Genomic DNA, 13,274 nt, shown 5'->3' with positions numbered 1-13,274 from the left:
TTGTATATTATGTAATCTTGAGATACCATAGACACGTATACAATGTTTCGACCTATCATGTCGACACATCTATATATATTTCGGAACAACCATAGACACTCTATATGTGAATGTTGGAGTTAGCTATACAGGGTTGAGGTTGATTCCAAAATATATATAGTTTGAGTTGTGATCAATACTGAGATACGTATACACTGGGTCGTGGATTGATTCAAGATAATATTTATCGATTTATTTCTGTACATCTAACTGTGGACAACTAGTTGTAGGTTACTAACGAGGACAGCTGACTTAATAAACTTAAAACATCAAAATATATTAAAAGTGTTGTAAATATATTTTGAACATACTTTGATATATATGTATATATTGTTATAGGTTCGTGAATCAACCAGTGGCCAAGTCTTACTTCCCGACGAAGTAAAAATCTGTGAAAGTGAGTTATAGTCCCACTTTTAAAATCTAATATTTTTGGGATGAGAATACATGCAGGTTTTATAAATGATTTACAAAATAGACACAAGTACGTGAAACTACATTCTATGGTTGAATTATCGAAATCGAATATGCCCCTTTTTATTAAGTCTGGTAATCTAAGAATTAGGGAACAGACACCCTAATTGACGCGAATCCTAAAGATAGATCTATTGGGCCTAACAAACCCCATCCAAAGTACCGGATGCTTTAGTACTTCGAAATTTATATCATATCCGAAGGGTGTCCCGGAATGATGGGGATATTCTTATATATGCATCTTGTTATTGTCGGTTACCAGGTGTTCACCATATGAATGATTTTTATCTCTATGTATGGGATGTGTATTGAAATATGAAATCTTGTGGTCTATTATTATGATTTGATATATATAGGTTAAACCTATAACTCACCAACATTTTTGTTGACGTTTTAAGCATGTTTATTCTCAGGTGATTATTAAGAGCTTCCGCTGTCGCATACTTAAATAAGGACGAGATTTGGAGTCCATGCTTGTATGATATTGTGTAAAAACTGCATTCAAGAAACTTATTTTGTTGTAACATATTTGTATTGTAAACCATTATGTAATGGTCGTGTGTAAACAGGATATTTTAGATTATCATTATTTGATAATTTACGTAAAGCTTTTTAAAACCTTTATCTATGAAATAAAGGTTATGGTTTGTTTTAAAAATGAATGCAGTCTTTGAAAAATGTCTCATATAGAGGTCAAAACCTCGCAACGAAATCAATTAATATGGAACGTTTTTAATCAATAAGAACGGGACATTTCAGGACTTAGGGCTGCAAAAATACAAATGCCTGCCTAAGCATAGGACTTACGGCGCAATCCAACACAAACTAATAATCCTCCTTTAAAAATCCATCGATCGACATGTTCGGGTCCGCAGCGAATGCGTTGATTAGGGGGATAGGGATGGACTTGATGGCTTCTTCCGCCTCCATTAACGCTGCAGCCGTTCCCTCTTTTAGCTTCTTTTGGACGATGTCGGGGAACGGCGGTGCTAGACCGCAAGCTTGGATTACCTCCTGCACAGCCTTGTTGATTTCATGGTCCCTGACCGCATCAACGTAGGCATTGAACTTGTCGGACACGGGCTCCGAGTCCATCACCTTTTGCGCAATGGTGGGGAGTGCAGTGCGCAGCTTCGCCAGATCCGCCTCTGCCAGCTCGCGGTTGGTTACCGCGTCATCCCTTTCCCTCGTCACCCTTTCCAGCTCCACCCGCAGACACTCCGCCTCCCCCTTGGACTGGTCAACCGCACCAACCAGCTCGCGGTTTTTCTTTCTCTCTTCAATCAGTGCAGTTTTGGTTTCCGCCGCGGTTAACTCCACCGCCTTGCGCGCTTCTTCTGCGGCGTCTCTGTCTTTCTTCACCTGATCAACCCCCGCTTGCAGCAGCCCTAGCTCTGTTTCTTTCTGCAAGGCCACTTGATACAAGTTAGTCGAACGGCGGGCTTGATCTGCAACCATGCCAAAAAAGACAAGGCCGTTTTGGACGAAGGCGTTGAGCGCCTGATTAAAAGGCAGTGCGGCTAGTTGGTTGCGGAACTCAGCCGGGAAGATTTTTTGAAGGAAGGCGGACTGCTCTGCGGCGTTTTCCGCCGATATCTGGGTGAGCTGCGCCAGGTTTGCCAATCGGAAGCTACCGTGTGGCGGGGTTGGTGTGGACTCGGAGTCCAGGTGTATCGTCTTATCCTTTGACTCGGCAGTAGCTTCGAGGTCCGGATTGACCCGCGGTGGGGTGTGATGAGTTTCTTCCGCATGCCCTGCGTGTTAATAAATGGTTATATAAATGCAAACTTAAATGTGCGGTATGCGCGAAAGCTGAGCTCTTACCAGAGGATGGGGGAGGTAGATCCGCAGAACGGGGTTCGATGGGAACGAAGTTATCGTTCCGCTTGTCCTCCCTCTGTTTGGGAGTGAGTTTCTTCTTCTTCTGTTGGGATTGGGAGGCTTCGGCGGCCTTGCGTTTATTGCCGGAGGTGGCAGGTGCATTCTCGCCAGTCTCCTGCTCTAACGGCTGGTTCACATTCTGTTTGTGGAAGGCGATGCCCGCAATCTCCTCCGCAGTCAGTACTCTCTTCATCTTCATCTCTGCAAACATGCACGCATGCGTTAGAACACATAAATAGCAAACTGTTGTTAGTACGTGATTATACTATTCCTACCCTTTCCATCCGGTCCGACTATGGCTGGACGCACATCCTCCCATGGCCAGTGTGCGGATATCTTCCCTAGCCGCAACATCACGTTCCCGTATGACCGGTGCACCAGCTGTGCGTTAGCGCACTCCGCTAACAGCTTTGTTTCCTCGTCATCAAGGACCGGGGTTTTATTCACATCCTTTTCCACCTTCTCGCACCATATAAGCGTTTGCGGAAAAGCGGTACCAACTACAATTTGGTCAATGAAAAAGAAAGTTTCTTTCCAGTTACCCGCATTCGACTTTGGGGTTTTGGTGAAATTTTGTCGGGCGAAGAAGGTGAACCAAGATTTGTGGTGATTGGCTAGGCGGTATAGATGACAGAAAACTTTAACCAACGGTACCCTGTCGATTGCGGCGCACCACATTTCAAACAGAACTATTTTACCTATGGCATACGGGTGTAGTTGCCCTAATCCCACTCTGAAGTGATCTAATACACCTAAGAAGAAGTCAGAGGGAGGAACCCTAAAGTTACCATGCTTGAACGCATGTTCATAGATGGCCACTTTCTTCTCCGGTGGCTCGTGAGCACGCTGATGGGGTAGGCGTGGCACCGGATTGTATTTGGCTAAGGGAGGATATTGTTTCACTAAGTAATCTATGTGCTTCTGCTCTATAACAGACTCTACGCTATCTACATACGTCTCGTTAGCTTTAGTCATTTTCTAGGAGTAATCGGATGAATACTAACCTTTAAATGATGGCCGGAATGTTTGATTTTTGATCGGAATTCAAATTGGCAGCGTAACGAGGAAGCTTGAAGCAGGAAAGTGGAAATGAGCTGCAAAATGGGGTATTTATAGGGAAGATTGGGAGTCATGGATGGAGTAGTGTGATCGTGGCTGTACACGTGTTACGCAATCGACGGCCAGCACTTTATTTATGCGCGTGGATGCCAGTTGGGTATGATTACATGTACGCGCGTGGTTGGCACGCGCCTGACACACTGTCACTTTATGTCATGTCCGCCGAATGGGCTTCTGCGATTGTGACATGCATTTAATGGCATCGAGGCGCACGCGGAATATTAAATGCTAGCCGTTTTCTTATTTTTTCTTTCGCTTAATAGTTTGATATCATACGCCTCGCGCCATATAACATCAAAATGGGGGGGACATAATGATACCGCAACCCGCATGCGTACCCCATATGCATGCGGGCGCTTAATAGTGTGCGTATGCGTGTGCTTGTGTGCGCTATGCGGTATGCGGATTGTATCTGATTCCTTTGTTCCCGGTACGGTGGTTGCTTAGCTGTCAAGTAAATATCTTTTCCATAATTATATCCGTGATTCGGGGGAGTCAGTTATGGATGAGATTAACGTGATCTGAGACGGTTCTAGAATTAGGGTTTGCCTATAAATACAAACCCTAATCATCATTTACCGGACACAGCACATTACGTAACCATCACATTCGATACGCATTACGTAAAACAACATCATTCAACATCTTTTCAAGGTTAACAGGTTAGTCTTTTGTAAGCTAGTACCTACGAGCTTATTTGGGGCCTCTTGATCGACGATCGTTATCGGAGGTGGACTTAATCACTTGGCCACCCCGCCGACATCATTATGTCGGCCAGGGTTATTCACGGTAGCCGGACCGGAGAGCCACGTTCTAAGATCCTTAAACCCCTCTTTACGTATTAAGCAGACATATTAAACCTCACGGTTAAAATATGCATGATCAGCCGACTTATGATGGTTTCATGTTTGAGCCTTTAGAGCGTTAAATTGTCGTACATCTTGATAACTTTCATTTTGAAAGTGACTAAAAATCACTATTTACAATTATTCGATGCATGTTAGTGACACCTTTTAGGACTGTCGTTAGCAAAATCCAAATAAAAATAAGAAAATTTCTAACGACAACTTCAAAGGCTGTTGTTAATGTGCATAACTAGTGTACAATCAGGTGTCGTCAACATGCATGGCTATTCTACAATCAGGTAACACGCCAACAAGGTTATCTACAATTGTTTTATGTTCTTTTTTTTTTTTTTTTTTTTGACAGCGATTGGGATCACCCGAGGAGGACTAAACTACCCGTTGCGATCAATCTCCCATTTCGACTATGCCGATGCAGCGATAATAACCCCGCCCCCATCGCTGCCCGGGAGGAAACCTTGAAACCGATCCAAGGGCACGGCCAAGTAAAACCCCCTCCCCTTTAACCCCCCAAACGATATGATAAAGGTGTCATGGGTAGATACTTCATGGCACAGATGAAATTGTGCTTTTAATATGTAGCCAACGGGGGTCGAACTCATGACCTCCCTTAAAGGAGGCAGACCACCAACCGCAGGACCACATCACAACTTCTATGAATCCAATTTGTTATATCATGAATTATATCTTGATCCAAGATTTCCTGTAAACTATTTGTTAAGTTAAAATCATTTTATAGATCTGATGAAATGGTACAATAAAACTTGAATGGTGCATTCGTACTTGCATATTCTAAAGGTAGAAGAAGATGCAATATGGGGTACCTTTTAATTTTTTTAATTACATTCCTACAAATGGGATGCTTAAACTTTACTCATAAGTTTGTTGCAAGAAAGTAATATATCGGGGATGGGTTCGGGTTGGAATTGCTGATTTGGGGATGGGTTTTAGTGACCAGGATGTTTACGGAATTGCGATTTTGGATTAAATATACAAAAAACTAACGATGGAATATACGTGAAAACTAATGGATATTTAGTTTTGTTGATCTTCTTAAATTATGTCGTACGGAGTATATTTTACTTTATAAATAACTCAAGAAAATTGTAAATGTCCTTTAATCATATAACCTTAATACATTATGAGATTTGCTACACTAACTTAACTTTCACACAAATTTATCACACAATGACATACTTTTGAAAGACATTTAATGAGTTGAATCATTGAATTGACATACATTTTTACTATTCAACGCCTTTATTTTAAATCTAAATTACTTATTAAACAATTATCTTATTTTATTTATTTATGTACATAGTTAATATAATAATTTTACAGAAATAATTATTATTAACCTGAACGTGTTGGTGTATTTAATGACCCGACTACCTATAACAGAGGTCAGTGATTCGATTTCCATGAGCTTCAAAATATTATCCTTGAGGTTACCGACTATTTCATGCGCCTTACAGGTTGCGAAAATCTTGCGTTCGAGCCTCACTCGAGGGGTTTTACTACACACGATGCCTCTATGGATTTGCCATTGGAGTATATTTTACTGTAATGTTCGTCCGAAAAATGATTGGGTGAGTGAGTTCCAACATCACGTTCGGACCCCGTCAGTAACTCTAACTGCCGTTGGAGAAAAAGAAGAATAATTATTATTAATAGTTTATTATTGTTCAAAAGTAACTTCAATAAAAATATTTCAAATAAATCTTTGCTTGCTTTTCTAAATAAAAAAGAAAAAATTAAAATTATTTACTGCTTATTATTTTGTATCAAAGCCTTTCTAATTTTTTTTTATTTTATTTTGTATCAAAAGGAACCTAACTACACAAAGTCATTTTTTTAAAGGGTTAAATTCATAAATAGGTCATATACTTTCAGTTTTGTCCCAATGTAGGCTATATACCCAAAAAAATACCAATATAGGTCATATACTTTTAAAAGTTGTATCGATGTACACAAATTTAACAAGTTACCTGCTGAACCGGTAAACTTAATTATTTAACATTTTTTTTGCATTTTATATGGCTACAAATAGGTCATATACTTTCAGTTTTGTTCCGATGTAGGCTATATACTTTCAGTTTTGTTCCAATGTAGGCTATATACTTTCAGCTTTGTTCCGATGTATCACTAACGTCATTCTCCACGTAGGATGCCACATCATCGTTTAGTTGTTTATCCGGTTAATAAGTTTTGTTCGTTCATATTAGTACACTTTATGAAAGTATATAGCCTACATTGTTATTTTTCGGAGTATATAACACAAAAATGAAAGTCTTTACCTTTTTTAAAAAGACAAAAAAATGTTATCCCAATTCCCAAACATTAAATATCGTAACCGCAGCTCTACGTCGCTAGTAGCCGGCTCGTAGTAACATCCAATCAAAACCTTTCACGTGTCACCCATGACACAGTTCACTGACATGTTAATCTCTCATTCGTCCACATCATCCTACACTTCACACGTAGATTCCACCTAATCTAAAAAACTCGATGCAAATCCTAACGTGATTACCAAAGATAAATCACATATATAAACCCTACTCTGATCTTAGTCTCACGCACAAACACACTTACTCTGTGTATCGATGGCGGATCGAATCTTAAACCCTAGCTCTCTCGCTATTCTCTCTCTACTGTTACTCTTCTCGATCGCTTCTGCTAAAGTGTTCTTCGAAGAACGATTTGAAGGTAATCACCACTTTGTACGAGTTGTTAGCTATGAATTTACTCGCATTTTGGATCTGAAATGATTACTTGTTTATATTTAATCAGTTTGCTTTATGTGATTTTACTTATATCCGATTACTATAACCTGGTCTTATTTTATGTGATTACTTACTAGATTCATGATTTTGATTCCGTGAATTAATTTGATTATGTTTTAGCTTTAATTAACTTTATTTTATGTGGATTTTAACTAGATTCATAATTTTGATTTCATGTATTAATTTAATTTTGTGTTAGCTCTTGTTAATTATGATGATGTCACTTGATGCGACTTGAAGTAGTATAATTGATATAGTTCTCGAGATCAGAGTCAGTTGTTTTTATATATCTGTAAACAGAGTTGAATGTGCTCAGATCGGAGCTTAATTGTAAATAGATCTGTTTCTGTTTACCACTGATATATCAGGGAATGCTAGTCTTAGCAGTAAATTATCTTCAGCAGATTGTTACAGTAGCATTTAGCATGTGGATTGTGAAATTTGTAGTTCATATATAAATTTAAATTTCCATATTAATGTATTAATGTGGCTAATAATCTTTGATGTATGATGTAAATTTTTGTTGTATTGATGTATATGCATTTTGTTCAATATTTTATTTCAGCTGGATGGGAAAGCCGGTGGGTTAAATCCGATTGGAAGAAAGATGAGAACATGGCAGGGGAGTGGAATTACACTTCTGGTAAATGGAATGGAGATGCCAATGATAAAGGTAGTCTTCTCCCTAGTGTTGGTTTTAAACTGTTACAAGACATATAAATAAATGATGTATCACTCTATATATCATATACTCTGTATATCATTAAGTTTATAAGAAGCTGATATGAATTGCTTTCATTTGTTATCATAGGTATCCAGACGAGTGAAGACTACAGATTTTATGCTATATCAGCTGAGTACCCTGAATTCAGTAACAAGGATAACACTCTAGTCTTCCAATTTTCCGTCAAACACGAGCAGAAACTTGACTGTGGTGGTGGCTACATGAAATTGCTCAGTGGTGATGTTGACCAAAAGAAGTTCGGTGGTGATACCCCATACAGGTTGTTAATCTATTATTCACTTGTTTGTGTGGATTTTTTAATTTTTGGATTTGGTGTTATAGCTAACTTATGATCTTACTGTTAACAACAGCATCATGTTTGGACCTGATATCTGTGGGTATGCAACAAAGAAGGTTCATGCGATCCTTACATACAATGGAGAAAACAAACTGATTAAAAAGGATGTACCTTGTGAGACTGATCAGCTTTCACATGTTTATACCTTCATCCTTCGTCCTGATGCAACCTACATTATTCTCATTGATAATGTTGAGAAACAGACAGGAAGTTTGTACTCTGATTGGGATCTTCTCCCTGCAAAGCAGATTAAGGACCCAGAGGCCAAGAAGGTAAATTTAAACACACAGGCAGTAGTTTGCTTATGTAATTATTATATTTTTCTTATAATGCTCACTCAAATTCAAATTGACATTTGCAGCCTGAAGATTGGGATGACAAGGAGTTTATTCCTGACCCTGAAGACAAGAAACCTGAGGTAGTAAAACCAAGGATTCTGAATTTCTGTTTTAAAATTCAAATGGGAACCTTAAACTGAATGTTTTTTTTTATATCAGGGTTATGATGATATCCCAAAGGAGATCGCCGACCCAGATGCCAAAAAGGTTTGCATTTCTTATTTTACATTTTGACTGATTTGAGCTTAGGCTGTCATTAACTAGTTATTGATTAAGATAAGCTAAAATTTTCAGCCTGAAGATTGGGATGATGAGGAAGATGGTGAGTGGACTGTCCCAACTATTCCAAACCCAGAGTACAAGGGTCCATGGAAGGCAAAGGTTTGTAGATTTCTGTTTTTTCAGTTTGAACTGCATTTTACACTCGCGTTTCCTAAATTGTTTTCCTGCTGACAGAAAATCAAGAACCCGAACTACCAAGGAAAGTGGAAGGCACCTATGATTGACAACCCAGGTATTTGTCATTTTCTCTGAAGTTTTTGCATATTTTGTTTCTTTTCAATTTTGACTCCTTGTTTGTACTAATTTTTTTCTATACTTTAGATTTCAAGGATGACCCTGATTTGTATGTTTTCCCCAAGTTGAAGTATGTGGGTATCGAGCTTTGGCAGGTAATTGTTTTATAATTTTAAATTTATACCAAGTTTGTGCAAATATGCATCTATGAGGTTCTAGTGCTTTATCTAATATTATGCTTTCTTTTCAGGTAAAATCTGGAACTTTGTTTGACAACGTTTTGATATGTGACGATCCTGAATACGCCAAACAAGTGGCTGAAGAAACCTGGGGAAAACAAAAAGATGTATGTTGCTTCTATAAGTTTGCCAACTGTTATTATTTTCTCTTGCTTTTTATTCTTATTGTTATTGTTATGTTATATTTCTTATTTCATAGGCTGAGAAGGCACAATTTGAAGAGCTAGAAAAGAAGAAAGAGGAGGAGGTATGATTGTTGCATGCTTTTATGCTCAAATTTCTCACTGTTTTCGCATTTCCAATCTATCTTTAAATTTTACGATACCTTGAAATGTTGACACATCGACTTTCAATAAGTCAACTTTTAGTTATGTTTGATGACTTAATCTTTAGCCTGGCAGATATTTTCAAAAAAGTTAAGCTAATAAGTGAATGGGTCAAATGGTTGGAACCTCCCTTCAGTGTTAAAACAGTATTTATGGAATGTTAAAGCTTTTTGTAATCATATAACAACACAAATAAGATATAGAAAATATTAGAAGTTGGACAATCGGTGTTATGACCTCATTTGAGCTACAAAGACATTGAGTTAAAGAAGTCTAACAAAGAAGGTAAACGGTCAAATTTCTTTTGCTTACTTCTTTTTCTTTTTTATCACTTTCAGGAAGCAAAGGATGACCCAATTGATTCGGATGTAAGTCTTTTTCTCTTCTGTCCTTTTACATTACACATTAATTTATACCCACCAAAAAGTAATTTATCCGCAACAAATAACTGTCATATGATGATTTTACACTCACATCATAGAAGATGGTCTAAAAATTGTTTGAGGGAAAATAGTTAAAGTACAATTGGTAAATAAGAAAAGCCTTTTTTTTTTTCTTCTTGCTTTTTTATAAAGTCTTTTAAATCTTAAGGATGATAGTTAATGTGATAATACGTGGTTCAGGCGGAGAATGATGATGCCGAGCCAGAGGATGAGGAAGAATCTGATGATAGCGATGTCAAGGTACAGAAGATTCAAAGTTTCACATGAGTTGATACAATTTTGCTTACATAACAAGCATTTTAATCTTCTGTTTATAACTTAAGTACTAGTACTAACACTATTGTTTAATTGTGCAGGATGAGCTATAGATGGGCCAAAAATGCTTAAAATCTGAGCTATGAGCAGCTAGAATTTTTATGATTTTTTTTTTCTCCTTTATGACTGTTTTAGGCCCTTTTTAACTAGAGATATAAAAACAATTGGGAAGTGTAACGCAGTTTTTCTGCCCTTCATTTGAATTGCTTGGAGCATTAACTATCCGAATATCGTTAGAAAGATATCAATATCAATGAGAACATCTGTGTTTTTGTTTGTCCGTATGTTTCAAAGCCTACAGCACATCAATATCTATATAGCTGGCTTTACCATTGATCAGGTTAGGTTTTGTGTATGCTGATAGTGACGATAGCGTACATGAAATTGACCAGTATTGCAAACATCATAATCATACCAATGATGTCACTAATGTCAATGTTCAGTTGATCCAACTATGGATGAAGTAGTTGGATCCTTGTAAGTTATGATTGGTGATCAAAATTGACTTCAATAATCGAAATCTGTAATTCGGATATCTATCAAATATGAAATCGTAACGCATCTGGAGATCATGACTGGTCTGAACATCTATATTCAGTTATCGGTCAGCTGTAAAACCTCATGAGAGTTTTACACAGTAACAAATATAAACAAGGATCCTTGTTTTGTTACTGTGCAAAAGAAACTAAAATCCAAACAACAATCTTTATAATACAATTCGAAGTATCCTAATCACGACATCCAATACTTTATCTGTAGCAACTGTCACTTCACAACTGGTAGCTTAACTGTGCAATTTGGTGTAGAATACGTTTCATATTTTAACCCATTGACACAGTTCTAAAATCTCACAATATTATGATGTTTTGCATGGTCGATTCTTCAAGTTTTAAACATTTACGTTCATAATAAAATTATAAAACTAAAACAATCATAAATTAAATTTGGAATTTTTGAAACGAAGTTAACACGTTTAAATTAACTGTACATCGTATGAAAATACCATAAAATTATGTGTGATATTCACTGATCACATCTACTTCTCTTGAAGATAACATACGTTTGCGTAAAGAAAAGATTGGTTCGTTTAAAGAAGGAGAAGAAGAAAAAAAGAAGGATTGTTGGTAAAACGTAAAGTAGAATAGAATGAAGATAAGACTTTACTAGTGTTGATTGCTCGTAATGAAAGAACATATTGCGACTGTGAGGCCCCTTCGTGCGAAGTTTTTGTAATTCGTGATACGTCTTGAATAAGAAATCTTTCAAGAGGTTTAGTTGATGTAGCTAATCCGCTATCAAGAAAAAGGCGGAAGAGGCTTCCACTTCGGGTACATATAAGCTAAAAGATAACATTAATTACTTGGATTATGCCGACGCAATTAAAAACTTGTTTATGTGTTCTCAAGACGATATAAATGGCGGTTCATCGGCAAACGGGAAAGAATCAATGTCCGTGGAGGCTTTCGCAGCATTTGATGAAATGATGGGACACTTGGCCGAGGATAGCGAATTGTGTGATGGATCCGCCAATGTATTATCTTACATGATAGAGAATCGGTCTGGGAAGAACATTTTGAAAGAGATGGTTAATGGTAAGTAATAAAGGGCGGGACCTAACAGGTTGATAGGTTGGGCTCGTCTCGTGTTTTTTTGTTTAGTTTTTTGTTTTTTTTGTTTTTTTTTTTTTCCTTTTGTTATTTTCACTTGGTTCGTTTGATTTGATTCTTATTATTATCCTTTAGCATTTGGTCTTGTATTCGTCGGTTTATTTTAAGGTTTTTCGAGTTGTTATTAGACCACCATTAAAGCGGCGTCGGTGTAACGACCCGGATTTTTCCGATCGTTTTACACTTATAAGATTAATATTTACATAAATTAAAACTTACCAACATGATAAGCAATCTAAATTGTTGAGATTTATGATTTTGAAAAGAGTTTTACATAACGTTTAACCGTCTAGTTTGACCGATGATATCACGAACTATACAATATATGTTAATTATACGTTTGTGTATATATATGTATATATACATATTTAACATGATTTAAGGATGTTTAAATATCTCATTTTGTATTAATAACAATAAGTTATAAGTATATTTTGAAACTATTAACTTAAGCTTTCAAAACGATAACTATACGTAACGTTATTTGACATAAATACTTACGACCTATAATGTTTATACATATATCGTATATATAATGTATTTAATCACTTTTAAAGACTTAAATACATAAAACAATATAAGTATATTCACAAAAGATAGCTATATTTGAATCCTCATTCCATTTTTCACAAGATTTCTATACGTATATCTAGAGTATATGTACTCGTATCATACCCAAGATTTCTATACGTATATCTAGAGTATATGTACTCGTATCATACCTAGCTTCTATACGTATTTACTATTGGTATATACACATCAAATCACCACCAACCAGCCCTTGTTCATGCCTTATGTATAAGGTAACTACTTTTGTTATTTAGTATGACAATTTCACATGATTAAAAGATCTTTTCACAAAATTACAAATTTATACACCTTTTACACCACCATAAATACATGCATCCATTTTCAATTTTTGGAACATCATTTCTCTAGCTAAACACACACACTTACTAGCCTCATGTCTCTCTAAGAAATCCAGCAAAAATCCTTTCAAGAATCACCTTAAACACCACCATAAAAAGATCAACAAAAACACTACAAAAATACAACTTTCAATTCAAGTTTATGTCTTAAGTTGCTTCCAATCTTTCATCCAATTTCATCACTCTTTTGGTTCTAGGCTTTTACTCCTCTTTTACAGCAATCTTGTCCAAGTAACTTGAGGTAGTAACTTTGTTCATAA

The 13,274-nt window shown here is 36.8% G+C and overlaps 1 protein-coding gene across 1 annotated transcript; it reads left to right on the top strand.

The window, feature by feature from the left end:
* Nucleotides 1-6,942: 6,942 nt before the first annotated feature.
* LOC139890800 (calreticulin-like) lies at nucleotides 6,943-10,696 on the top strand. Its single transcript, XM_071873715.1, has 14 exons — nucleotides 6,943-7,082; nucleotides 7,725-7,832; nucleotides 7,971-8,163; nucleotides 8,255-8,513; nucleotides 8,603-8,659; nucleotides 8,739-8,786; nucleotides 8,874-8,960; nucleotides 9,036-9,093; nucleotides 9,183-9,250; nucleotides 9,346-9,441; nucleotides 9,534-9,581; nucleotides 9,999-10,028; nucleotides 10,284-10,343; nucleotides 10,460-10,696. The coding sequence occupies exons 1-14, from the start codon at nucleotides 6,980-6,982 to the stop codon at nucleotides 10,469-10,471; spliced, it is 1,227 nt and encodes a 408-aa protein (XP_071729816.1). The 5' UTR covers nucleotides 6,943-6,979; the 3' UTR covers nucleotides 10,472-10,696.
* The last annotated feature ends 2,578 nt before the right edge of the window (nucleotides 10,697-13,274 follow it).

Source organism: Rutidosis leptorrhynchoides, chromosome 2 (assembly GCF_046630445.1).
Source record: "Rutidosis leptorrhynchoides isolate AG116_Rl617_1_P2 chromosome 2, CSIRO_AGI_Rlap_v1, whole genome shotgun sequence".
NCBI lineage: Eukaryota > Viridiplantae > Streptophyta > Magnoliopsida > Asterales > Asteraceae > Rutidosis > Rutidosis leptorrhynchoides.
This window is presented reverse-complemented; position numbering and strand designations above follow the sequence as displayed.